The sequence below is a fragment of the Chinchilla lanigera genome, unplaced genomic scaffold (assembly GCF_000276665.1).
Source record: "Chinchilla lanigera isolate Chin_1 unplaced genomic scaffold, ChiLan1.0 scaffold00110, whole genome shotgun sequence".
In the NCBI taxonomy this organism is placed as follows: domain Eukaryota; kingdom Metazoa; phylum Chordata; class Mammalia; order Rodentia; family Chinchillidae; genus Chinchilla; species Chinchilla lanigera.
Window position 1 is genome coordinate 5,951,720 of NW_004955511.1, and position 25,794 is coordinate 5,977,513.

General features: G+C 64.8%; 1 protein-coding gene and 1 long non-coding RNA gene across 3 annotated transcripts in view; one reads left to right on the plus strand and one right to left on the minus strand.

Moving 5' to 3' along the window:
• Nucleotides 1-414: 414 nt before the first annotated feature.
• The window catches only part of Dagla (diacylglycerol lipase, alpha), a 45,147-nt gene continuing 19,767 nt past the window's right edge, over nt 415-25,794 (minus strand). The window contains exons 1-20 of one of the 2 annotated variants that reach the window (XM_013506495.1): nt 22,158-22,453; nt 19,551-19,688; nt 16,588-16,799; nt 15,692-15,793; nt 15,297-15,435; nt 13,174-13,261; nt 11,555-11,689; nt 11,077-11,154; nt 9,548-9,672; nt 7,524-7,677; nt 7,177-7,260; nt 7,022-7,099; nt 6,631-6,711; nt 6,209-6,351; nt 5,748-5,816; nt 5,503-5,575; nt 4,492-4,688; nt 4,162-4,291; nt 3,831-4,018; nt 415-3,040 (exon numbers count right to left, since the gene is read on the minus strand). In XM_013506495.1, coding sequence (XP_013361949.1) covers nt 2,098-3,040; nt 3,831-4,018; nt 4,162-4,291; nt 4,492-4,688; nt 5,503-5,575; nt 5,748-5,816; nt 6,209-6,351; nt 6,631-6,711; nt 7,022-7,099; nt 7,177-7,260; nt 7,524-7,677; nt 9,548-9,672; nt 11,077-11,154; nt 11,555-11,689; nt 13,174-13,261; nt 15,297-15,435; nt 15,692-15,793; nt 16,588-16,799; nt 19,551-19,645 — 3,114 coding nt within the window. In that variant the 5' untranslated portion in view covers nt 19,646-19,688; nt 22,158-22,453 and the 3' untranslated portion in view covers nt 415-2,097. Of the gene's footprint in view, nt 3,041-3,830; nt 4,019-4,161; nt 4,292-4,491; nt 4,689-5,502; nt 5,576-5,747; nt 5,817-6,208; nt 6,352-6,630; nt 6,712-7,021; nt 7,100-7,176; nt 7,261-7,523; nt 7,678-9,547; nt 9,673-11,076; nt 11,155-11,554; nt 11,690-13,173; nt 13,262-15,296; nt 15,436-15,691; nt 15,794-16,587; nt 16,800-19,550; nt 19,689-22,157; nt 22,454-25,794 lie in introns of those variants that run through there. The other variant, XM_005408144.2, reaches the window with a different exon arrangement.
• Nucleotides 20,376-23,761, plus strand: LOC102011689. The gene is made up of 3 exons (XR_264436.2): nt 20,376-20,946; nt 21,650-21,812; nt 22,607-23,761. It is a non-coding gene; the product is annotated as an uncharacterized LOC102011689 (long non-coding RNA).

Here is a 25,794-nt window from a genome sequence, read left to right on the forward strand (position 1 = left end):
GGGTGTGGGGGTCAGGGATGGGGCCCGGGGAGCGCTCACCACTGGGCTATTTCCCAACCCCTTTTATTTTTGAGAGTGTCTCACTGAAGTTGCTCAGCTGAGACTGGAACTTGTGACCCTCCTGCCTCAGCTTCTCCAGTGCTAAGATTACAGGTGTGTGCCACTGTGCCCAGCTCTGGGGCCACTTTTTGTCAGGACTGGAGGCACACACCTGACCACAGTCTCGGCCCGGCTCCTCGCACAGACTGGCACTCCCTCCTGCACCCAATCACACCTTGCATCTTCCGGGCCAGAACGGGATTGGGCTGGGAGCCTCCGTTCCCCTTTTCTGCTTCCCCGCTCTGCCACGACCCTGGCGTCCGAGTCCCCACCCTGCCGCACTGCCGCAATGGAAGACAGGTCACTCAAGGCGGCCAGCGTGCTCCTACATCCATTTATACACAGCTCTATACAATATACAGAAACCGGTATATACAGATATATTTATAGATAAGCTATATTCATCTGTCTGTCCTCTGTACAGCAGTATTAGTGTGGATCTTTCATACATTAGGTACAAAAGTCACGGGAATGGCACGTGGAGTGCAGGAGGGACTGGCTGGCCGCCGCCACGGTTGCGTACGGAGGTGGTCGGCCGGACAGCTTGTGCTGCGGGTCGGAGCTGTCTGAGCCCCGGGCTGAGGAGTGGCTCAGGCCCCAACCGCGGATGGGGACGTGCTGCCCCGTCCTTCAGGCTGGTGCGGACCCCAGCCCAGTGTGCAGCGTGGTGCAGCGGCAGCCTGGGGGGGGCCTGTCCCTGATGGCTCGTGCCTGGGCGCCCCAGACCGGACCGTCATCCCTGGCAGAGGGGGCCTCCCTCGCCCCAGCGGGCCAGCAGGCGCTTCCCTCTGACTAGGCCTGGTCTACGGTTTCAGGTTCCAGGAGCCACTGACTTGTCTTGCTTAGGGGCTGGGCAGTGGGGGGCCCGGAGTGGGGAAGGCGGGAGGGCAGAGAAAGAGGGAGACCCCGCTCCCTCGTCAGGTCTGGGACTGGCGTCAGGCGGGCAGCACGGCGGCAGGCCCCAGCCGTGTGAGGTGGGGGCACCCAGGCCCAGGTACCAACGACCACGGGGACGGGTCAGGGTCAGGGCAGGGAGGCACAGGCAGGAGGGACCATGCTCCAGGACGGAGCCCCCACCCCGTGCCCTCTGGGTGGGTGGGCAGGGTGGGCAGGCAGGCGCGGGGTTCCCCAGGAAAGGCGCATGCCCGTGCACATGCACACACGTGCCTGCGCCAGCATGCACGGCCTCCCTGCCCGGCAGGGAGGGACCCGCCCCTGGGCAGGTGCAGGGTCTGCTCCGGCCCCACTTCCTGCCAGGAGTACGGAGTGCCCGGGTCCCTGCAGGGAGCCCAGGCCAGCAAAGGCTGGGGCAGGGGTGCATTTGGCTTCAGATTCCAGGCCCAGACTGCTGGGCATGGTGGGAGTGTGCAAGGGGGCAGGGGGGCCTCCGAGGAAGGGCTTGGCGCCTTCTCTTCTCCCAGGGCGCTGACTCTGCAGCCAGGGCTGGTCCTAGCAGTGCCCACCACCCTTTGAGTTGCCAGGGTCCCTGGGAGTGGAAGGTGGGCCAGGAAACAGCAGGTAGGCAGGGCAGGTTGGGGTGCCCAGGACCACCGGCAGAGGGGCAGAGATGGGGCGGCCCTGCCCACCTCCAGCCCCTTGACTAAGCACACGAGCTGTGTGGTGTGGGCCAGGCCGAGCCAGGCAGCTTCTGTAAACACAGCACTGCAGCCACCTTGGCAACACCACCCCCGGGGGCCGGCCAGCAGGCACCGGAGCTGGGGTTGGCAGGGCAGATGCCCGCGTGGGCCACGGGGGCCAGCAGCCAGAGTGTGGTGGTGGGGGGCGGCTGCCCACACCTGCCCGGAAATGGGGAGCGGGATGCCCTCTGATGAGCCTGCTCGGCCGCCCACCCCGCCCCACAGGGCCAGGTCCCAGCCGCCTGGCTCGGGGGCTCTAGGCTGAGGTAGGGATGCGGACACCCAGCTCACAGCGGCGGCCCATGCTGAGGCCACCCAGCCCCTCAGAGCCACCTGGCCTGGCAACAGTGCACAGTGCCAACTAGCGTGCTGGGATGACCAGGTCATCCCCTCGGCCAGCGGGCGTGGAGGTCCGGGCCTTGTCGGCCGCCAGGCACTCCTGGCTGCTGAGGGCTGTGGGTGTGAGGTCCATGAGCTCGCCCGAGGAGCTCAGCGGGAAGGACGGGGACAGGGAGATGCCCGAGGACGGCTCCGCTGAGCCGGCAAACAGCCGTGGGGGCTTGGGCACCAGGTTGGGCTCAAACTGGGCACGGAGCAGGATCTCCTGCTGGCTGGGGGAGCGGGGGCCCTCAGCATAGTCACTGGTGGGGCTCTCGGGGGCCACCATGCAGTACAGGTCCTGGAAGGAGCTGCTCTTGCTGTCCAGGTTGAAGAGGCTGTCGATGAACTCCGCGAACTCCAGCACCTGCGGGCTGGGTGAGTCCCCCAGGCGGCCATTGTGCAGAGCCAGCTCCCCCAGGGGCGCCGTGCCGCTGTCTGCGGCCACCGCTGACACCGCCTCCTCCTCGGCGCGGGCCACACTTGGGGGCCGCTCTGGGGTGGCGCCGCCACTGCCCGGGGTGGCCTCCAGCGGCTGTGTGTCCTGCGAGTGCTTGGATAAGCTGTCGGCGGCCAGCAGCTCGGTGCGGGAGCTCAGGGACGGGTTCTCCTCGGGGATGGCGGGGTCGATGTAGAAGAGGTGGCCCTCGTCACGCTCCAGCACGGCGTGCAGGCTGGGCGAGCCGCGGATGCTGCGGAAGCCGGAGGAGCGGCGTGAGTCGAAGCTGTACAGCGACTCGGTGTCCGACAGGCTCTCCATGGTGGCCAGCGGTGCCCGCCGGGCCTGCAGCTCGGCTGCCAGCCGCTCCTGAGTGGACAGCAGCAGCAGCTCCACAGGGTCCTGGCGGGCGGCCACCGCCACCGCGGGGGACAGCAGCCGGCCCTCGGAGAAGCCCTCCAGGCTCATCTCGGACTGGGACTTGCTCCTGCGGGGAGGGGTGCAGGTGAGGGCACAAAACCCTCAGCCACCCCGGAAGGTGCAGGAGCGGCAGACGCCCACACAGTGCAGGGCACGGCCCACCAGCACCTCCTCGGCGCTGGGGTGTCTGCTGCCTGGCACTGCCAACCTCCTCACCCAGCCACCGTCTCCACGCCACCGCCTGAGTGCACGTGTCCACGAAGAGCGTGCGCTCTGAGGACAAGTGTGTGCACGCCTCCTCCTGTGTGCACAGTGTACACCAGCTGTCCGTGTGTCAGCCGGGCCGCCTGTGCGCGTGTCCTGTACTGTGCATGTCTGCATGGGTGATCTGTGTGTTGTGACTGACCACTGCACGCAAATGTGTGCTTTTGTGTACTTCGGTACAAACACACAAGTATCAGGCACAGTGCGATACACCTCTCACCCTAGCACTCTAGGAGGCTGAGTCAGGAGGATTGCAAGTCCAAGCTCAGCTGGGGAAACTAAATTAGCAAGACCCCGACTCAAGATGAAAAACAAAACAACACAAAACAAAACCATGAGAAACAAAAATAAGGCTGGGTGTAGCTCAGTGCAAAGGACATGGGTTCAATCCCCAGGACCATCAAAACAACACAAGCAAGCCCCTGTGTGCATGTGTGCATAAACGCACGGCGTCTGCCGGCTTGGCTGTGTGCCTAGGGACTGTGGCCCGCGGCCTAGCCATGCCAGCTGAGGGGCAGTGGCGCAGAAGGCAGCCCCCACCCCGCCTGTGCAGAGCCTTGCCCACGGCGGGTGGGCCTGGCAACGGGGCTCACCTGACGCTGCTGTTGCGCTGCTCGGCGGCTGGTAGCTCCAGAGCCAGCCCGGCAGGCAGCGTGGGCCCCGTGGGCAGCGGCTGCTGCTGGAAGATGAGCTCGGGCGTCAGGTCCACCTCAGTGGGGCTCACCATGACCTTGGCCGCGGACAGCAGCGCCGTCTTCCCCTTGTTGTAGTTCTCTAGCACCTGGGGTGGGAGGCACGGCTGGTCCCGCCTCGCGCCTGGCCAAGGTGCCTCCTGCCCACCTATGGCCGGGGCTCGGCCTGGGCCCCGGGAAGGTGGCGCCCCACCCCACGGAGCCTACGCCTGTGCGGTGCGGCCGTGCTCACCTTGTTGAGCCCCTCCATGACCACGTAGGGCAAGTGCTCGTGCAGCATGGCCGGCGAGATGATCACCTCATTGAAGGCCTTGTTGTCGCCCCAGATGGCAAAGTACGTGGGCTCCTCCTGCTCACAGCAGCTGATGGGGAGGGGGTCCTCTCAGGCCCTGTTGGCTCTGCCCAGGCGGCCAGCCCTGAGCTGGGCCGGGCCACTGCCCGCGCTCGGGGACGGGCGCCTGGCCTCAGGAGGAAAGCAGGTGAGGCCTCGTGCTCTGTGCCCAGGGTGCAGGGTGGCCGGGCCCTCCGCACCTGGTGGGCACTCGCCCACGCGGGCACCTACCAGCTGTGCTCCGCGGGGTGGTTGTGGACCACGTGGATGATGCGGCCCGGCGGGTAGAGCGGGGTGCTGGCTGACAGGGCGATGGTCAGGTCGCTGGGGTGGGTCCAGAGCCGGGTGCTGGCCAGTGCGGTCACCTCTACCTCCTCAGGCAGCTCCGACTTGGGGATGCACTTGGTGGCTCCCACAATGATCCGCCACTGTGGGGAGGGACGGGGACAGAGTGGAACGGAGTGGGCAGGTGGGCCGCAGGGGACAATGGCAGGGCAGGGACCTGGCATGAGTTACTTTTTTTTTTTATCTTTTTGAGACAGGGTCTCGCTATGCAGTTCAGGCTGGCCTTGAGTTCACTTAGCCCAGGATGGCGTTGAATTCACAGCGTGAATTCTCAGCCTCCTGAGTGCTGGGATTACAGGCGGGCACCACCATGCCCGGCTAGGGGCCTGGCATGAAAGCTGTGTCCACCTGAGGTGCAGTGGCCAGGGTGCCAGGAAGAGCCACGCGTGGAGGAGGTGGGGTTGCGGGGTTCCGGGTGCTTGCTCTGAGTCCAAGCAGAAGGGCTCAGCTCTTGCTAGGCTGGGGGGCAGCTACCACATTCCTGGCCTGGCCAGCGCCTAGGCCAGGGTCCCTCATGCCCGGGTGGCTGCCCCCACAGAGCTGCCAGCCTGCCCTGGTTCCAGACATCACGGGGGGGGGGCCGCAGGGGCTGCAGGGGAGGGCCGCAGGGGCTGTGGGAGTGACCTAGGAGGACCCTGCCACACAGCCCCCAGGGCCACTCCTTGTGCCTCAGGAAGGGCGTGTCTGCTGCGGCCCTGCAGGGGAGCAGGGTGGGCTGAGCCTAGACCCTGAGCCCAGGCAACCTGGTCAGGACCCCGATAATTAGGGGTGAATCCTGCCCATGCTGGGCCTCAGTTTCCCCCAGTGCTAACCGGCCTTGGAGCCCTGAGGTCCAGGACACTCCGTGGGCCCGCGGGGCTCTGTCCTGCAGGACCGGGGGATGGGGCAGGGACCCACCTTGGGCTTGGTGCTGCGCTGCAGCACGTCCAGTAGCTGCCTGCGGAAGCCCTCCAGCTGCGAGAGGCCGATCCTGCGGAGGGAGGCGGGGACACTGGGGTCACAGGGACAGCCTGGGGCACAGCGAGCGCGCCCGTGACCCCGTCTTCTCACCACGGGTAACTGCAGGTATGGAGGGCCCCTGGGGTCCCTCGGAGCCTGAGGTGGGGCACAGGCCTGCTGGGGCCACACGGGAGGGGACTCGCCTGGGGACCAGGTCCTTGCCCAGAACCACAGCCGTCACGAACTCTTTGGAATACTCCATCGCGTCCTCGCTGCAAGGGAAGTCGCGGTGGGTTGGGGCTCCTGGGCAGCTCCTGCTGGAAGGCTGAGCCAGGGCTGGACAGGGCAGGTGACCATCCTCATCTGCCACCGCGGGGACAGTCAGGGCGTGTCACCGCGGCGCCCGGTGGGACACTGCCAGGCGCTTTGGGTCGCAGGGCCTGGCCCTGGTCCGTGTCTGCTGCTCTCTTCTGAGGCGCTGTGCCCCTGCTACCCCGGGACTAAGCCCTGTCCGAGATGGGAGTCCACAGATCTCTGCCCGTGAGCGCGGGTAGGGAAGCGACTGAGGCACCACTCCCCACGCACTGGGCGTGCCAGACGTCCCCACGGCCGGAAGCCCGATGCCCACGAGGCCTGGCCTGGCCCCAGGGGTCTGAGTGCTCACCTCAGCAGGCCCCCGGGAGGCGAGTAGGCGAAGCACTTGAGGGTCGGGTACTGTGGGCGCAGGAGGAAGGACAGAATCGCCGCGGTGCCCGCACCCAGGGAGTGGCCCACCACGATCAGGCCATAGTGCTTGGTTCCGCGGCCCTGAGGAGGAGAGACACCTGAGCACCCTGCCCGCTGCCTGCCAGACTGCGCCCAGATACCTGCGCTCACTCGGCCCAGGCGGGGCGGCTGGCAGTGCCCGGGCAGGGAGCTCTGCACCAGCAGGGTGGCAGGCACAGCGGGGCGCCCTCCACACGCTCCACCACCGTCCTTGCTGTCCTGTGCGTCACAAGCTTCTCCCTGATGTCCCCTCCCAGGAGGCTGTCACGGCCCAGGCCCCAAGGCGGGGCGCTCAGGCCCGGGGCATGGGACTCGCCTCACCAGGTCTCGCCCGAAGGCCTGCGACAGGACCATCTCCTGCTCCAGCTTCTTCTTTATGTACTCGGCAGACAGCACCATGCCCTGGGTGGGAGACGGGGTGTCACGGGAGGCCTGGGGATCTGCAGACCACAGACCCAAGCCACTGGCCCTGCCCCTGTGCTCCCCAGGACAGCCTGGCCCTGGGGCCTGGGGCTGCCCTGTCCGGGGAAACCAGAAGCCTGGCAGGTGGCGCTGGCAGGTGCCGGCGTGGCAGCCCTGCTGCCCTATAGTGCTCTGGGCACAGGTGGGGATGGGGTCCCGAGGACAGGCCGCATGGGCCTTGCGGGTGAAGCCAGCCCAGCCGTCCCTCCTGCAGCCCAGGGAGCGGCCCCGCGCGCGGGGCAGCCAGTACCTTGTGGCCCAGCCAGGTGCCACGATGGCCCTCCACGGGGAGGCGCTCGGCGTCGCCCGTCAGGTCGGTCAGGGCATCCTGGGGCAGAGGGGGAGGGGCACGGGTGAGCGTGGAGAGACGGGCGGGGCTCCCGGGCCTTGAGGGGCACAGCGTACCTTGGGGGACAGGGTTCCCCGGATGCTGATCACCACTTTCTTCTTGTCGTGGTCCACAGCCACATAGAAGGGGGTCTCGTACACCTGGGGGCGGCGGCGCGTGAGCCCGAGAGTGGTAGCCACGCTGAGCCACTGTCCCGGGGTCTGACCCCGTCCGGCGCTGCCACGGAGCCCATGTTCCCAAGCAAGGCCGGGCCTCATGACCCAGCAGCCCGAGCGCCACGCGCCACACGGGTCCGCACGGACCTCACCCCTCCCCGTGGCCGCCCTCGCCTCCAACGGCTGGGCCAGGGGACCTGACGCTGGGTGTGGGGCTGGCGTCCACCTCACAAGCAGCCACAGCTCACCGCGTCGTGGCAGGAGGTGTAGACGATGTCCACTGCTGTCATGTTCTCATCCAGGAAGTGGCGTCGGATGGCAATGGCGTTGCAGCCACAGCAGTTGTCCTCCTCGATGGTGACGCCAGGGGCAAACCGGGGCCGTGTGGGGCACAGGCAGCAGCTGCGTGGGGGGCAGCAGATTTCTCCTCCGACCCCTAGAGCGGACCCCACTGCCCCCACGATCACCCTTGCTGTAACCTCCGTGACCGGCACATCCCAAACCCCGGCACCCCAAGCACCCCCTACACTGGGTCTCTCTGCGGCCCCTGTCCCACAGCTCTGCACCAGCAGGGCCCCTGCAGCTGTCCCGGGCCCTGGACGCTCCCCCACACCTGCTCCTGCCCGGCCCCCAGGGGGTGTGGACTCCCAGGCGTAAGACCCCCCATCCCTGACCGAGCCCCTGCTGGCTGGCCCCACCCCTGCCCTCCACCCTCGGCCTTTCCCTCCCCTGGCCGCCTGCACCCGGCCCTCTCCGCCCTGCGCCCCACCCAAACTTGTCCCACGTCAGACTCAGCAAGCCCCGAAAGCTTGTCAAGCCGGCCTCCTCCCACCGGCCTCCGGCCCCTCCTCTCAGGCACCTCCCACCCACCAGGCCACCCAGCTGCTGTGACACACACTGGGCGGGCACCACTGCACACGCCACACCACTGCACGAGCAGCGCCTGCAGTGAGTGACCCAGCCTCGAGGGAACCCGTCAGCAGGCTGCAGCTGTCCCTCCCGCCACCAGAGGGCGCCAGCAGCACACAGATGGGGTGGGGACGCCGCCGAATCCTATCAAAGTCCCTGACCTCGGCGCGCTCAGAGCTGTCTCCCTCACAGCGGAATAGTCTGAGAGGCCTGGTGAAGAAGCCCAGGGTCCAGCCGAGACCCTGATGCCCGGGTGTAGCCCGCCCCATCACCCTCCAGAAGCAGAGCCCGGAGGCGTCACGGCACAGGCTCAGCAGCAGGGCGGGGCTGGGCTCCTCCTTGGGGTGGCGGTCTCGGGGTCCCGACCCTTCCCGCTGTACCCTCCCCTTTCTGAGGTGCTCCGTCATCTAGGCCTCAGTTTCCTCATCCACAGTGTGGGGTGCAGAGCCTCCCTGGGGCAGGGACTGAGGGCCAAGGGAGCCGCAGGGCCCCAGGGAAGCCAGCGTGTGCCCTGGGCTCGGCCCCGCGCCCGCGCCCACTGGAGAGCTCCTCCCAGCACCACGCCAGACCAAGCAGGCGCGGGCTCCGTGCTCCTCTGGCCCAGCCCAAGCCCTGGCTGCGAGCCTGGGTCCTCCTGACCCCGGGCCCTCGGGCCCTCCCGCTGCCCTGAGCAGGCAGACGCCAGCGCCCATATCCCGTGTCTGCAGAGTGCCCTGGGCCCTACCCACCAGGGCCTCGTGGGTGATGAAACGCCCTGCAGGGGACACCACCTCTTACGACCGAGGCAAGGGCTTGACAGGTGTCGCCGCGGCCTGGCTCAGGACTCCTGGCCAAGCGCTCTCTGGGTGCTCAGCCCAGCAGGGCCTCCGAGAACACCGGAGGAAGGCCAGGCACACGCGGCTGGCAGGGAAGGACCCAGGGCTCGAGGCCCCAGGCCCCCACTGAGCTGCTGTGGGCACGACAGCAAGTGCGTCCCAGGGGCCACCAGCTTTCTGGGGAGGGCGGGCACCGCGGAACACGCCAGCCTTTCCAGAACAGGCGCCCAGGGAGCTGTCCTCCTTCTGCCCACCTGGGCCAGACTCAGAAGGACGCAAGCACAGGGTTCCTCCCGGAGTCCCCGCCTCAGCCGGGGAGGGCGGGCGGGGCAGAATGAGGAGCCATAGTTGCAGGGGCCCCTGCGTGCCTTGGAAAGGGGGCCAGGAGGGAGCCGGACACGGGGCGATGTGGGCGGAGAACGGGCGGGAAGTAAGGGGACCCGTCCGGATCTGAGCCCCGAGCGGCGTGTCTCCCGAGCGCCCAGCTGCGCTGCCCAGGCCCTGCAGACGGGTGTGAGGGGCGCAGGCGCGGCCGGGGCGGCACTCACGAGCAGGAGCGGGCCAGCTGGCAGAGGCCGCAGGCGGGCTTGCGCATCAGGTACATGGGCCAGCCGTAGGCTGCCAGGGCGAACAGCATGTAGTAGCAGACCTCCTTGTAGCGCAGCATCTCGTGCTGGAAGACAGCGCAGAGGGTGCCGCCCGCGTCCCCACAGTGCTCGCCCCGCAGGCGGGAGGCCGGGCCGGGCCTGCGGGGGCCGCGCGCCTCCACATAATTGCACGTCCCCAATTATCTGTGCAACCAGGGCACAGATCCTACTGGGATCTGTCCCGCACCTGCATCTCAGAATTAATGACTCGGGGACGGGAAATCGCTGGGAGCGCTTGACTGATTTCCTGGCAGCGAGCGAGGGTGTGAGTGGGGTCACCCTGCCTCGGCCGTCAGACCCAGGAAAGCGGGGAAGGGCAGTGGTGGCCAGGGGCTCAGCTCCGGGAGGACCTGGACCTTCTCACTGCTGCCTTGGTGAGGGGACAAGCGGCCAGAGCCCTCCAGGGGCTCCAGGCTGAGACGTGGGGACGACACTCAGGCAAGGCCTGGCGGCTGGGGTCCCCTGGAAAGAGCACCTGGGGAGACCCAGGGGTCCGAGGCCCAGAGCTGCCGTGGCTCCCTGGGGCCAGAGGGGGCACAGGTGTCAGGCCAGGCACCCTGGGCACCCAGGGCATTAACGGGCCTCACAGACGGGTGGGGGTGAGGAGTCCTCTCGGAGTCCCAGGCTGCCTACAGTGGGTCCTGAGAGGGGCTAACTCTGGGTCTGTGCCCGCGCCCTGCCCTTGGCCCCCGCTCCGTCACCCCAGGACAGTCAGCCAGGCAGGTCCACAGTGAGCAGAGGACTCTGGGTCTGTGCCCGCGCCCTGCCCTTGGCCCCCGCTCCGTCACCCCAGGACAGTGAGCCAGGCGGGTCCACAGTGAGCAGAGGACTCTGGGTCTGTGCCCGCGCCCTGCCCTTGGCCCCCGCTCCGTCACCCCAGGACAGAGTCAGCCGGGCAGGTCCACAGTGAGCAGAGGCTGCTGGGCAGCTGCTGTGGGTTCAGCCGCCTGCAGAGTGACCTTCCCTCAAGTGCGAGGTCACCAGGGCTGACATGAGCAGCCCCGCGTGGCGGCTCTGCCTTGGGCCTGGCAGGAGGCACTCGGGGCGGCCCTTGGCTCCCCAAGCTCTGGCTGAAGCTGTCCCCAGGGTCCCTTCACAGCTGCAGGGGCTGCAGTGTGGCAGAGACCCAGATCCACACTCCCAGGGCAGGGCCAGCTCCCTCCCCAGCTGTGCCCACCCTGGGCTGGCACCACCCCTTCCCAGGAGGGGTCTCCACCAGAGGCGCTGAGGCTGGGATCCCACGGCCTACGGGCTGGACAGCCTGAGGACAGCCAGCTCACCTGACGGGGGCTCTACCGTCTCAAGAGGCCAGGAAGCTCGGCTGGGACTCGGGGTTCCATGGCAGAAGCACGGGATCTGGGGGCCATGATCTGACAGCTGGGGCTCTCTGGAGGGCAGAGGACGGGGGACAGGAGCGGCCTGTGACTCACCGAGTTCTTGAGGTCGAGGTACTTGGTGTTTCTGGTCACGGGCATCCCAGACAGGAAGGCTAGGATGTCGTTGTTTGCCTGGAAGACAGGTGCAGCGGTGAGTGGGGCCTGGCCCCGAGCTCCACTGTTCCCTGAGGCCCCGGGGCTCCTGGCTCTTCTGAGATCTGGCCAGCAGCCAGGGCTCTGGATCAGGAGCCCCCCTTTCTAGATGCCCTCCTTCAGCCAAGGGGCACAGCCTTGGGGTGCTCTGCAGGGGCGGGAGTCTTGCAGGTGACGACACTGAGACCAAGGGGACGCAGGAGGAGCAGCAGGGCAGACCACAGTGCAGAGCAGAGGTCAGGGGCTGGGCACCTGATGGGCCCTGCGAAGGGGTCCCTCGGCATGTGGCAGGAAGAGAACCAGGGCGGGACAGGGAGCTCCGGTCAGCAGCAGGGCCCCTGGGGGGATGGCGAGCGGTGGCCCGGAGGCCTGCACTCACCTCGTCCAGCACGGCATTGCGCTTGGCCCGCTGCCGCTGGCGGAGCAGCACCAGGCCGGCAATGATGTCGGAGGGCACGATGTCGAGGTCTCGGAAAAACTCGGCGAAGAGGTAGGCGATTTCCGAGTAGGCGTCCTGGGACATGCGGGCGGGCAGCGGGGCAGAGAGCAGGAGTGAGGCCAGGGCGGCCTCTCCCGGTTGGGCCCACACCACGCTGTCTACTGCACGCAGCAATGCTGCCCTCTCCTCCTGTCCCGACACCAGGAACACAGGCTGGCGGGGCCCTGGCTGCACCCATCGGTCCCTTCCCGCTGTGACCTGCAAGCCCCCCGGGCATGGGGAGCCCCCCAGGCCCCCTGCTGCCCAGCAGCATTGCCCAGGGCCTCCAGGGACTCCTGGGCATCCAAGACCCGCGGAAAAGCTGTGGGCTGGGGGCCACTCTCCCTCCAGGCCCTGGGCTGGGGGCCTGCAGGGCCGCTCACTGGCCAGGCCGAGTGTCCTCTGGGCTGTCAGTGCCTGCTAGGCTCACCCCGAAGGGCCCAGCACACAGAGAAAGGGATCTGGAGGTGCAGCTGCTGCTCAGCAACCACTGGGGGAGAGGCCCTGGCGGCCAGGTGCAGAGACGCAGGGCCTGCACAAAGGCCCGTGCTGGTGGCCACGGTGTGGATTTTTTTTTTTCAATTTTGTTGTTGTTTTGTTGCTGCTGTTGTTTTATACCAGGGATTTAGTGATTGAACCCAGGACCTGCAAGCCAGGCTACATCCCCTGTCCTTTTTTCTCCTTGAATCACTACATACCCAGGCCCCACTCAAACCTACAATCCTCCTGCCTCAGCCTCCCACAGTGCTGGATGACAGGTGTGTACCACCCCACCCAACTTCCAACACAAGTTTTTAAACAACACAGCACAAACTGATCCAAAAGAATACATGCTTATTAAAGAGTCCAGTCCAAAAGTACTTGGCCTGGGCCCCGCACCAGTCACCCTGAATAGGACGCAGCAGGCCCTGAGTCGGCCCCGCACCGTGCATATTTGCCTCCCAGGCCTGCCCTCTGCCTGCCCGCCAATGCCAGCTGCACTTCAGGCTCTCTCGGATTCGGTCACTCACGCTGGGTGAACCTGCCCTGGAGGGTTCCACTGGCTTCTGGAGTGGCCTCCCACCCTGAGACCTACCACCTGGGAGACGGGTGCCGGCTATACCCCTCTGGGCCTCCGCTGCTAACCCCCTAATGAGGTGGCCCCAGATGAGCTCTGCAGATGCCGCGCCCCTTGGGTGGTGCCTGGTCCCGAGGGCCTCGAACCCAGGACTCGGAGCTGAAGGCCGGCCACGCACTCTGCGCCCCACAGGTCTCGCAGCTCCCTCGGCCGCTGGCCCCTCCCACCCTGGGTGCCTGACTTCTGAGCGTCCTCCGACTAAACCTACGTTCATTTGCAGGGGTTTCTCTGGTCCTTCTGCAAAGCCAGTGACAGCTGCCTTGCCGGCAGAGGCGTTGCCAGGGAAGGACAGAATGCCCCATGCTGAGCAGGCTGCCACGTCCAGCCCGGCCTGCCCACCGGCCTGCCACAGGGCTGGAAGGCACAGACCCCAGGGCACGGGCGAGGCACCCCTGGTACTTACGGACTGCGAGTCCTTGGTGCGGGTGCAGCATAGGAACACCTTGAGCCGGCGGGACCAGCTGGTGGCCTGGCCCTCCTCCAGGCGGTGCCTGCAAGGGACGGTGGGAAGGGGGGTGTCGGTGCCGGACACTGTGGGAATGGGGGCCACACCCAGGCCCCACCAGTGCTGGGGGCTCTGCTGGAGCGGGTGGTCAGCCCTGGAGCCCAGGGCATGGACGGGCACACTTCCTGGCACCCTCTGGGGGCTTCAGGACTAGGCCGACGTGGGGTCACTCTGCAGCCTGAGTGCCCAGAGGCTCAGGCTGGGAGCCCTGGGGGATGGCAGAACGGCAGGGCCTCCCTGTCCTCCCCAGGGCTGGGCATCAGGAGGGCCAAGGTGGGGCTCAGCTGCGCCTGGGCACTAAGCGGCCAGCAGGAGGGACGGGTAGGCTCCGTCAGCCCCAGGCCCCAGGCCAGGCAGCCAGCGGGGCAGGCCAGGTCTCCCAGGCTGTGGAGGGGGTCGGCAGGACCTGGGGCGCGAGCAGCCCTGCATCCTAAGCACGCGCGCGCTGACTTCCCAGAGCACCGTATGCTTTCTAACCCAACAGTGCTTTCAGAGCCAACGCAGACTCCTGCCAGCCCGCACACCCCCGCAGAACCCTTGACGTGCACCAGGGGGCAGGTCATCTCGGGGCCGTGTGCCAGCAGGTGAGAGGTACAGCCAAGTGCCGCCTGGGCCCGGAGACATAAAGCCAGGCTGCACGGAAGTTTCCAGCCCCCGGCGCCTCTGCCCTGCGGCACGCTGAGGCTAGAAAGGGGGCAGAGGCTCCCTGGGCACGGCGGGAAGTCCAGACTCCTGGGGCAGTGCTGGACCCGGTGCACTCCTCCGCCCCCACTGGTCTCACGGCCAGAGAGAGGCCGAGGGCGAAGCCGCACCCCGACTTCCAGGCACGGGGGGCCGGTGTGGGGTGGCCGCGCCAGACTCACTGGCTGTTGGAAGTGGGCCTGCGCAGGCACGCCGCAGCCCCAGGCAGGCAAGCGGGGCCCACACGGGGAGGGAAACCGCAGCAGGCCGAGGTCGGTGAGCTCAGGCCTCCCCCTCACCTTGGCGGCGGAAACCACAGAGCGCTCTCTAATTAAAACACGGAACCGCTGGCCCGCAGCAGGGGGTGAGGGCGGCTGCCAGGGCCCACAGGATCACCCTGGCGGGAGGGGAGGTTTCTTTCCAGGATCCCCGGAGCCCAGAACCCAGGTCCGGCAGGCCGTGAGCTTGGAGCAAGGAGGAAAACAGGGAGGGAAGTGGCTCTGGGCCTGGCACTGGGGGCTGGGAAGCAGCCAGGCCACGCCAGGCCAGGCGAGGGTGCAGCTCTGGAGCAGATGGGCTGCTGTGGAAGGTCCCAGGGACTGGTGCAGGCCGCGGGCCGGGCCGGGCCGGGGTCCTGCGGGGTGGGGCCCTGAACTGCAGCTCTGGGCTGGAGGCAGAGGGCCACATCCACACCCGGCACCAGCATCTGGCAAGCGATGCAGAGGGTGGTCCGGAGGGTGCGTCTCACAGCTCGCTGGGGCGGCCGGGGGTGAAAGGGGCTGGCTGTGTGAAGGGGACCCATTAAGAGGGTCCCCACAGCCCACCCTGGAGGACCCTTCTTCCTTCCTCCCTCACACTCTGCACAGTGCGAAACCCATGCACTCCCATGTCGTCCTTGGTTATCATCCTCCCACCTGACACCCAGAGGCAGCCCTGCCCGGAGTTAAGCAAAGGCTTGGAAGCCAGACCCCAGGCTCGTTCCCGGCCTTGCCGCTTGCTCTGTGAAGCCCAGTGCCCCGTGCGGGGGACAGTGACAGCTGCTCGGGAGTGGTAACTTGGTCTGTGTGACGCCAGGCTGTCTGTATCCCGTGTGGCTACAGTGGCTCTGTTAGTGCCGCTGCCTGTGACGGTGCCTGCCCCTTCCCTCTTGTAAGCCTCACCACGTGACGAGGCAGGAGCTGTGGTTCACACTTTACCCATAATGACACTGAGGCTGGGCAGGGCAAGCCCCTCACAGATGCCGGGCAGCCTGGGAGGCCTGCGTCCCTCATGGCGAGCATGGCCACCCTCTGCCTGTCCCAGTACCTGCTGGGAGGCAGCCCTGCCTTCCGGCTACTGACCGCAGGTTGTAGGTCCGCAGGTTGCGCTGCCTCCGCTTGGTGGCCCTCAGCTTGACGAAGGTGCGGCCCGTGGGGTCGAAGACACAGAGCACGGTGATGCACACGCTGAGGATGACCACCCAGTTGCAGACGACCATCCCTGGGGCAGCCGTGGGAAGCAAGGGGTTTGGGGAACACTCTGGTCACTGCCCTGAAGACAGGAACCCCGGGGCCCAGGAGGGAGGCTCAGAAGCCCTGCCCAGCCCTGCAGAGCCGTGAGCCTAAGGCCACCTTGGCACATAGCTGCTGCCCCATTGCCCGTGCCTACTGCTGCCCGCGGGCTTGGGCCCTCCGGGGGCATCCGGACACACGGCTCCCCGCTGACCTCCAGACATCTCCACCCTGGGCTGGCGTACCGAGGGTGACGTTCTTGGCAGTGAGGTCGTTGCAGGAGGTGTAGTACTGCGTGAGCCACACGATGCCCACGATGGCATAGATGAACTCGATCACCAGGATGGCTGCAGGGAGAGGGGCCAGGCTGAGGCTGGCATCACGGCCTGCCAGGGAAGGGCCCGGATGTGCAACACCACCCCCCCAACTGCACAGGCTGGAGGTCGCTCCCCTCATTCTGTCCTGCAGGCCCCACCAGCCCCTTACGTTCCTGGAGGGCCAAGCCGTGGGTGAGGAGCTTCTTCCCTTTCCTTCAGGGTTTCAGAATCATGTGCATGAACTCAGGACCGGGCCTGTGTTAGGCCAGCTACCTAACTCCTGAGCCTCGGAGTCCTCCTCTGAGAAGCAGGGTGACAAGGTCTATGTCATGGGACTGTGCAAGGCTGTGGGGTCTGCTGTGGACCCCCAGCTCCCACCCATGGCAGGAAGACACAAATGTCCAGGCACAGAAACCACTACTTCCCAGCTGGAGGCCTCTCACCCTGCAGGAGGAGGAGCCAGTCCGAGGGGCTGGCCAGGGTGGGGTGGGCCTGTCTGAGGTGACCGCAAAGCACAGTGCTTTGCGGTGGTGCTCCCAGCTAGACTCAAGGACAGCAAAATTTGTCCCTAAAGGCCCAGAGAGCAAACACTGGACTCTGGGCTATGGGCACCAAAGAAATGATTCATCTCATCCGCTGCAGGGCAGGCCAGCCCAGGTGATGCAGAGACGCACGCAGGTGCCCTGCAGACTTCGTTCACAGCCGGCCCGCCCAGGAAGTCTCCATGCCCTGCAGTCCCCGGTGCAGGCGGAGGCCTGGCTCACAGCGCACACCGCTGAACGAATGGACAGCGCGGTCGAGCACCGTCCCGGGGCGGCCCTTACCCAGGCGCACGTAGAGCACGTACTGCATGGAGTCGCGGGGTTCTGTGTAGAGGATGCCCCCGCGCATGCTCAGCCAGATGATGGCCATCTCAGCAATCATGCAGCTCAGCAGGATGCCCAGGTAGCCTCGGCCGTGATCCACCAGGTTCAGGGAGCAGGCCTCATGTGGGCTGTAGACCAGGCCAAAGAGCACCACGGACAGGATCACAAACCTGCAGGAGGACCTGGGTTGGCACCACCTCTCAGCACCCTGACTGTGCTCCAGGAAGTGGGCGGGGCGGAAGGCACAAGCCAAGAGCCTGCCACCACAGTGCAGATCTAGAACTCGCCCCCAAGATGCCTGAGTTCACAGCAGGGCTTTCAGACGGGGACTGGTTCATGGGGTGCTACACTCACCTGCAGGTTAATCCACCAAAGTCAGGGTAGATGTGCGGGTAAAGGCAGGGTCAGTTAGAAGAGGTGGGTCACAGGGTGTGGCCGGGAGTGTCACTTCCCCAGCTCCTCCCTTCTCTCTGCTTCCCAGACACCAAGACAGGAGCGACTCTCCACCAGCCCAGCACCCCCACTATGCTGTCTCTGCCTTGGAGCCAGCTGACCAGGGACTGTAACCACGAGTCAAAATAAACTTCTTCACTTTTAGTTGTGGATGTTGAGGGTATTGGGTCTCAGCAATCAGAATGTGACCAAGACAGGCTTTGGTACCAGAGAAGGAGCATCGCTGGTGTGACCGTAAGTGGCCACGTGATTCACAAGCCTTTGGAAGTGGCTTGCAGCAGCAGTTTGGGAAGGTTTGGAAATGCCCGCAAGACAAGCCCCAGAGCCAGGCATGGTGGCACACGCCTGTAATCCCAGTACTTGGGAGGCAGAGACAGGAGGATCATCTGGAGTTTGAGGCCAACCTGGACTACACAGTGAATTCAAGGCCAGCCTGAACTACACAGTGAGACCCTGTCTCAAAACAAAACAAAACAAAACAAAACAAAACAAAACAAAACAGGAAAAAAACCCCACACAAAATAAACAAGCCCTAGAATGCTATGAGCTGAGTTTAATGGAGACTATGGTCAGAACTTTAAAGACCAGAAAGCTGATAGAAATGCAGACAGTAAAGGCCAGGCTCAGAAGGTTTCAGTTGGGAAGAAGACCTCCACTGCCAGGCGGAATGGAGACCATGTGTATTACACCTGGGCAACAAAACTTGTCTTCATTTTGCCCATGTTCTGAGGCTTTGCAGGAGACCTAGATTAAGGGAAGCTAACTAATAAATCTTACAGAAGAAATTCTAAGGTAGCTCTACCTTTGAACTGTGGGATGGAAACTTCTGGCTGCTTTCAGCCCAATTTACAGTGAGAATCAAGAGCAAAAAGCCATTTGAAAAGTTCTCAGTTTTGCTAGAAAGGCAGTGCCTGCAGAGCTGGGGCCATGGAGAACTGAGCATGGTTGCTGGAAACATCAGCATTAAAAAGAAGCCAGTGGTTTTCATCAGACAACAGTGAAAAATGGCTCAAGGGTACCTGAGGAATCACCACGTACAGGCTCAAAGGTGCAAAACTGTAAGTTTTCCTTTGAGAAGAGAGCTCTGGACCCCTGCTGAAGAAGGGCCACCTAAAGAATTGTTTTTCCAATATTCATCTCACAGCACTCAACCATCCTGGCACTTGGAGGCCTCTGCAGCCATAGTCCAAGGGGGCCTGACTACTGCTTGAGTGGGTGGCAGACTGTGATGTCACACACACGGTGCTGGTTTTATAGGCATGCAGAACACAAAAGTGGCGGGGTCAGGAAGGCCTACACCCGGAATTCAGAAGAAGGCCTGGGGGGCCAGGCAGTGTGCCTGAAAGGGGAGCACGTGAAGCTGTGAGAATGAAGCTGAAAGTGCAGTGGAGATGCCAAGAACGTGGATCACCTGCTGAGGAAGGCTGCATGCAGTGAGTGTGGCCAGACTGAGAGAGGCCCTGCGAGCAGCCATGGACACTGCAGGGGAGGGGCTGCCCACGCCCTGTGGAGCTCACGTCTCACAAGTTGCTCTGGGTGCTGGACGTGGAACACAGGATTTCATGTTTGTCCTGCTGGGTTTCAGTACTGGTTTAGTCTATTCCTTTTCATCCTACTTATCCCCTTTGGAGTGGGAATGTTTACTCTGTGCCATGGAACGCTGGGAGTGTTTAACTTTCTTTCTGATTTTTACAGGGGCTCACAGCTAAGAGTTTTCCTTGCATCTCAGAGGAGACTTTGGACTTGACTCTGTGTCAGTAATGCTGGAACTGTTAAGACTTTGACGTCTCTTACAGATTTCTATAAACACATGGCATGAGTCTTTTGGGTGCCAGAGGCAGAAATTATGGTCCACATCTAGGATGTCTCCCAAGAAGCTCCGGCGCTTAGAGGTCCGGGTTTGGAAGCTGACTGGACCGTGGGGGTGTTGTGCTCATCAGTGCAGTCATTCCCTGGAGTTCAGAGCTAAATGAGCTGTCAGAGGTGGGGTCTGCTGGAAGAGGCGGTCACTGCAGGCACGACCTAGAAGGGCACATCTCCTTCTCTAGCTTGTCCTTTCTCTGCTTCCTGGCTGCCATAATGTAAGCGGCTTCCCTCCTCCAGGCCCTTGCAGGACGCCCTTCCACCCCAGACAGTCAGCAGGGCCTGAATTCCTAAAAGCTGTGAGAAAAATAAACCTTGCCTACATTAAGCTCTGAGTGTCAGGCATTTTGTCCTAGCAATGAAAAAGTGAGACACCTGACTAAGCCACCGGCTGTCAGCAACAGTCCGGTGACCGCCCAGGGCAGGAGTTGGGGCAGTGACAGCCAGGAGTCGTCTTGGCTGCACTGGTACATCACCCGAAAGGGCTCCGCTTAGCAGGTTCACCCTCCAGAGGGGCTGAGAGGTCAGGGTCGATGAGGGCCCAGGAAGGGAGGAACAGGTGATCACAGGCTGCCTCAGCGTCTGCAGCCCAGCACAAGACTTACCAAGTGGTGTGCAGGAGGAAGAGAAAGATGGCCGGCAGGACAAGGTCATCGCTGCCCACAGACCAGCGCCGCCGGAACACCACGATCCCGGGCATGGCTGGCGGCTCTGGAAGGCTTAGCAGATCCGGTGCTCACCTCCTGGAAGAAAGCAGAGGAGCCTGGAGTAGCCTGGGCCGATGCAGCACCCAGAGCCCCTGCACTCCCGGGCCGCTGGGCTTGTCCCAGATGTGGTCGGCAGCGCTGGCATCTTTGCCCCTGACCACAAGTCCCACCTTGGTCCTGGGGCCTCCGAAAATACTGACCCACCCCTTGGCAGGAGCTGCCTCCTGCTGCCCACCTCCTAGAGCCAACATCCAGGACCCCAGCAGTGGGATGCCAGCCAGGTGGGTGCTGGCTCAGGAGTGCCCAGGAACCAGGACCCCTCCCCAGGCCCAGAGGAGGGTGGCAGCGTGGCCAAGGGGTCATCTCGGCAGACACTGATGGCAGGGCAGGGAGCCTGCACCAGGCTGTGTGGAGGGGCACCCCTGCTGGGCACCTGCTCCCTGGCCCACGGAGGCTTACACGGCACCTGGTCCAGGGGCGGGTGGCAGGCCCTCCTCTCCCCAGGGGAGGCTCCGGGGAAAACGTGTCCTCGGAGGCTGGCATCACTCGGGAAGGAAGCAGCCAAGTCCTCCCCAGCCCGTGGACACAACCCTCAGGGTGGGTGAGGGGGTGTGGGGCCCGGTGGCCAGCTGGCATGTCTGGCCAGGCCAGTCCTCTGCCCTGTGGAGCGGCCACTTCGCGCAGCGCTCCAGGGCTGCTCAGAGCTGGCAGCCTGGCGGGCCAGCCTGCCGGGGTCGTGCCTGCTCCTCCCCCCAGGAAGTGACATCACCCACACTCCGCGGAGCAGCTGAGGAGCAGGGACTCCGGGAAGCCGAGCGGGGAAGGATGGGGATGGGGGAGATGCGCACAAGCGGGCCAGGGGCGGGGGCCTCAGCAGCGGCAGCATCGGTGACAAGCGGCGGACGGTGTTGCTCGGGTTCGCAGTGACAGGGTGGGAGGGGCTGCGGGCGAGCTGGGAACAGCTGGCCTCACTGCCCCTCCTCTGCAGGTGGCTCTGAGACTGAGCTGGAGGGTGAGGAGGCTGGGCTTGGGGGGCTGCAGGGAGCACCCCACACCACGGGATGCACTGAGAGGTCAGAGGTCAGCAGCAGGGCCGGGCGGTACCCAGGGTCTGCATTCTGTCACACGGGGTGGGGGGCAGCGCTGCCCCAGGGGATTGGTGGGGCAGGTCCCATGTGCCACCTGCCCGGCCCAATTGGAGGCCACTTCACCCTGTCTTCAGTTGGACCTGAGCCCACACTTCCTGCACTGGGGCCTCCCCTTGTCCTGATCCACCCCTTGTGGGGTCCAAAGGGTAAGTACTACAGGTGCTCTTGGGGACCATTTGCCCGTCCCCCTGGCACCAGGCACTCAGAGCTGGCACTGGACTGCCGAGACTCTGGAGCCACAGGGCCAGGGGCAGCCTCTGTGTCCACCCATGGCCAGCAGCTGTGGTCAGCACTGGGCCATAGCTGCCCAGCTCACCACCACCCAACCGTGGGCACACAGTGACCCCACAGCTCCAGCTGTGTGACGTAGTTGTGCCTCGGGTCCTCCCACGCAGGGTCACCCGTGCCTACCTCCCTAGCTTGGCGAAGAGCAGGAGAAAGATGGCCTACGGAGGCTAGGCTGGCAGAGGCCAGACACACAGGGGCCGAGCAGTGTGAGCCCCGCGTCAGCCGCCCTGCCCCACCCCTCCCCATCCTGCCGGTGGCCTCCCCCACCAGTCACCTACAGGACGCAGCCTGGTGGGGGCGGCAGGCCCTGTGGCATGGGGTCCCCTCCCAACCCTGCAGACCCAGGCTATATTTAAGGCCCTGAAAGACGTCTTTTCTCTGAGACCCCAGCCCGTCACAATGGGGGCCTGTTCCTATGAGTGTGACGTCATCCACAGGAAATGTCCTAGGAGGGCAGCAGAGCTGCTTCCCAGCCTGGACAATCCCCGGGCAGCTCAGAGTGGCAGGGCAGGGAAGAATGATCAGGCAGTCCCAACACCCTCCTTCCTCCCTTCCCACAAGGCCCAGTTTCCCCGTGATGATTCAGGCCCTGGGGTGAAGCATGCACCATTCTAGGAGTTCCTCTTTCTAAAAATGCAACTTTTGAAAAAAAGCACATGCTGTCCCTACGTGAAAATCCTGCTGTGCTCCTTGTGGCCTGGAGGATGAAGCCACAGCCCCTCCGGTGAGTCACTGTGCCAGGGTCACTGGCGGCTGTGGAGCAGCCTCCACTCCTGGGATTGCAGCCCACCTTGGGGCAGGGGCCCTGCCCTCCTCCCTTTCTGCAGGACCTCCTGCTCCCTGAAGACACAGCCCCGCAAGGGCCCTGGGTGCTCTCGTTACCTACCCGCTTCCGCCAGGCAAACTCCTATCGTTCCGGGCCAGGCAGAAGTCACCCAGCCCTCGAAGGTTCTTTTTTTTTGAGACGGCTGCTCCTGTAACATCCATGCTGGCCAAGCCCTCTTCGACAGCGCCCTCTTTCCAGGCCCCTCACACTAACACAGCCCCGGCACCCACCTGTCCTGCTTACCCTGCTGACGCCTGGTGGCAGCCTCCGTTCCTGCTCAGCTCAGAGACCGGGGTCCAGGGCCCTCTTGCCCCTCTGGTGCCAGGCAGTGTCCAAGCAGCTGCTGCCCGGACCCTGGGCTCGGACAGCCTGGCTCACGCCCTTCCCTTGGGAAATATCCCTCCATTCCTGCTGGGCAGACAGCTCGGGAGAGCCCCACTGACCTGGGCACCTCAGGGTGCCACCCGAGCCCAGAGAGTCTGCCCCGGGCCAGCTGTGGCCATGGGCTCCCGGAAGGGGGACAGGATGGACAGGAAAGGGGAAGCGGAGCAGCGTCCAGGCGCACGGACACCTCTGCTCTGGCCCTGCTCTCGGTGACGTGGGGGACGGACCGTGTTAGGCCGCCGTGCCCCATGCTGGCTGTGACCTTGGACCAGGACTGACCTGTGCCTGTTTCCTCCCCTCTACAACAGGGCCGAGGCACACGCCCGTCTTGGGGTCCCCATGAGCCACGTCACCTGGGGCCCAGCCTACGCACCTCCTCCTGTTACTGCTGCTTAAGGACAGGGGCACTGAGATGCCGCCCAGGCCCCTGGGAAGCAGGAGCACCAGCGACTCCGCCACTCCAGTGCCCACGGTGCAGGCGGGGCTGAGACAGGAGGGCCTCGGCGGGCGCCCTCACAGTGGGGACGCTGAGGCTTGGGAAGGACACGGGTGCCCAGCTTGCCCTCAGTGCCAGCCCAGGCACCACACACCGCCCCGAGTTCGCGGCCAGCTCCCTCCCTCCTCCTGAGTCCCGATGGCACTGCCGCTGCCGCAGCGTCACCCCAAGGAGCTGCAGCCTGGTCTCTACTGCTGCCCGAAGATGCAGAGTTTCAGGAGCCAACCCAACCCACCTACGCTCCACCCGGGGCTAAACCCGCAGCGTCCAGCACACCCCCGCCTCCAAGGGTCACCACGCCCTCACTCCAGGGCCAGCGTCACTGTGCCAGGCACATGGCCCAGGCAAGCTGAGCGAGAGGAGCGGGCATGAAAGCCTGCTGCCTGGCCCAGTCCTAGTCCCGGTCGGGAGTGTCCTCTACCCTAAGCACGGCAAGGCCCGGCCCCGGCGGCCCCAGGCTCTGTCCCCACTGGGCTGGCTTGCCCCAGCCACCTTCTGGTCCAGCCGAGCTGCAGCAGTGCCTTGCGGGGGGCAGCGAGCTGCTCCCCTCCTAGGCCCGACAACAGTACCCATGGCCACCTGTGTGCATGACCGAGGACTGGACGCGGCAGCAGGTGGGGCCACATGCACACACCTGCCGCTGCTTCGGTGCCTGGAGGGGCAGCCCGGGGCAGGTGGTGCTGGCCACCCTGCCTCACGCAGCCTGTGAGCGGCCAGCTGCAGCTCCGTCCCACCCAAGCCCTTCACAAACATCAACTTGGTGGACCCCCTACCACTGCAAAAGGAGGTCCTGCTGCTGCCACTGGCACTTTACAGACAGGTGACCTGCCCGGGTCACAAGGCCCAGCTCCTGCATCTGCGACTCAACCTCCAAGTGCTGTTCTGGGACGCAGGATGCCGTCTGTCTCAGCTCTGAGCTGCCTTCGAACCTACAAGGGTTTGGCTCTAAAGTGTCCTCCCAAAGCTGCACATGTGGAGAGGTGGACTTTGGAAGGCGACAGGGTCACGGGCGCTGCGCTCAGCGGGGACTCACCCATGGGCGAGCGCAGGGCTGACTGTGCTGTAGGAGCCGGGGCCTGCTGGGGGTGGTCACTGGGGTGCAACCGGAAGTGTGATTCTGGTCCCCAGCTCCTCCCTTCCCTCCCCGCTTCCCGAATGCCATGGGCTGAGCACTTTGTCCTCCACCAGCCCCTCGGCCACGCTGCTTCCAGCTTGGAGCTGCTGGCCAGGGACTGACCCTGGGAGCGAAGGTAAACCCTCCTTTAAATTGTGGATGCCAGTGGGCCGAGGATATAGCTCAGCGGTAGAAGTAGACCTGGCAAGTGCAAGGTCCTGAGTTCGATTCCTGGTACCAAAAAAAAAAGGAAGAAAGAAAAAGAAAAGAAACAAATTGTGGATGCTGGAGCTGGGTGTGGAGCTGGGTGTGGTGGCACATACCTATAATCCCAGCATGGAGGAAGCTGAGGCAGGAGGGTGGCTGAGAGTTTAAGGCTAGACTGGGCTACATAGTGAGACCCTGTCTCAAAAAAAAAAAAAAAAAAAAAAAGGAAGAAAGAAGTGGGTGCTGGCCACTGGAAAGTGCTAGGACCCCTTATGGCTGGGTCTGCCTGTGACCTTGGCACCTGCCCTCTGGGAGTGCCAGTGCGGCAGATGCAGCCAGGAGAAGGCACCGGCTGGAACACTGTCCCTCATCCCCATCCACCAGGCCGCAGGGCACCACCCCACCCCACAGGGAGGAAACTGAGGCACAGAGGGGCGACACCACTGGCTGGGAGGCGTGGCGAGTGGGGCAGTGCTGGGCCTCTAGCAGCCTCCTGACCGTGTGTTCTCTGAGGCCGCTGTCACCTCCCAGCCAGGCCTGCGTCCCCAGCACAGGAAGGAGCGGAGGCAAAGGCAGCAGAGAGTGTGTGGGCCGGCGCGGGCGGGGGCGCCACCAGCCTGGCCGGGGCGTGTGCACAGAGGGAGGGGCCTGAAAGCTGTTGCTTTTCACTGTCAGCTGTGCTGAGCAGAGCTGCCGCCCGGCAGGACGTCAGCAGGGGGCAGGTTGGCAGCGTCCTCGCACGGCCTGTGCGCTGGGTCAGGGGCACTGCCCCAACCACCCCCTGGCCCCTGCTGCTGTCCACCCCGACCTGGCTGGCCTCAAAGGATGCGGGAAGCACTTCCTGCTCCCTCGTCATTTAGGGGTCCTCATTCAACCCCGTCGGTAGGGACACGGCGGCTCGGGACGTTAACCTCACGCGTGGGAGTGGGGAGGCCCTGCCCACTGGAGCAGCCCGAGGGCCAGGCAGGGTGCACGCAGGCAAGGGTACAACCTGGAGCCGCTGGTCCACGCAGGCCATGCCTACGCCTTGGCACCGGACCGAGATGCTGCCAGTGACCGCTGACCACCACCCTTGCCCCCCGCGCTCACTGCACCCAGCAGCAGCAGTCTGCACACACTTCTGCTTTCATTTTCAGCACCCCAAAAAGCGCCACTCTCACGGAGGCCAGGAAGAGCGGGGAGCTCGCTGAGGCCGTGGCACCGTCTCAGCCCGGGCCTCTCCCTGGGCTGGAGCTCTGTGTACCTCGAAGCCTGCAGCCCCTATTCTCACGCTAATTATTTTCCACTCCTCTCCAATGAGCAGAATTTGCCATCTGCCACGGGCCCTGCCAGGGCACCAGCCAGCTCCCTGGAATCAGCTGGGCCTCTGCTTCCTGCTGGTTGCTCTGGAGGGCGGCAGTGGCTGAGGGAAGGAGGCGGCAGGCCCAGCCTTCCTGTCCCTCCTCCCGGCGGGCTCTGTCCTGGGCGAGTGCAGGGCGGGGTCCCCGGGCCCTGGCCTGGCAGGCCTTGGTTTCTCAATTTCTTCCCTTGGAGACTGTTTATTTCCCTGCGTATCCCAATGCCCCAGGCAGTGGGAACGGGCCGGCTCTGCAGGCTATGTCCCCCAGCGGGGAAGGAAACCATGGTATTGCCTTCCTCCTCACCTCGTGGCCTACCACACCCCTCCTGCTGCCCGCCCT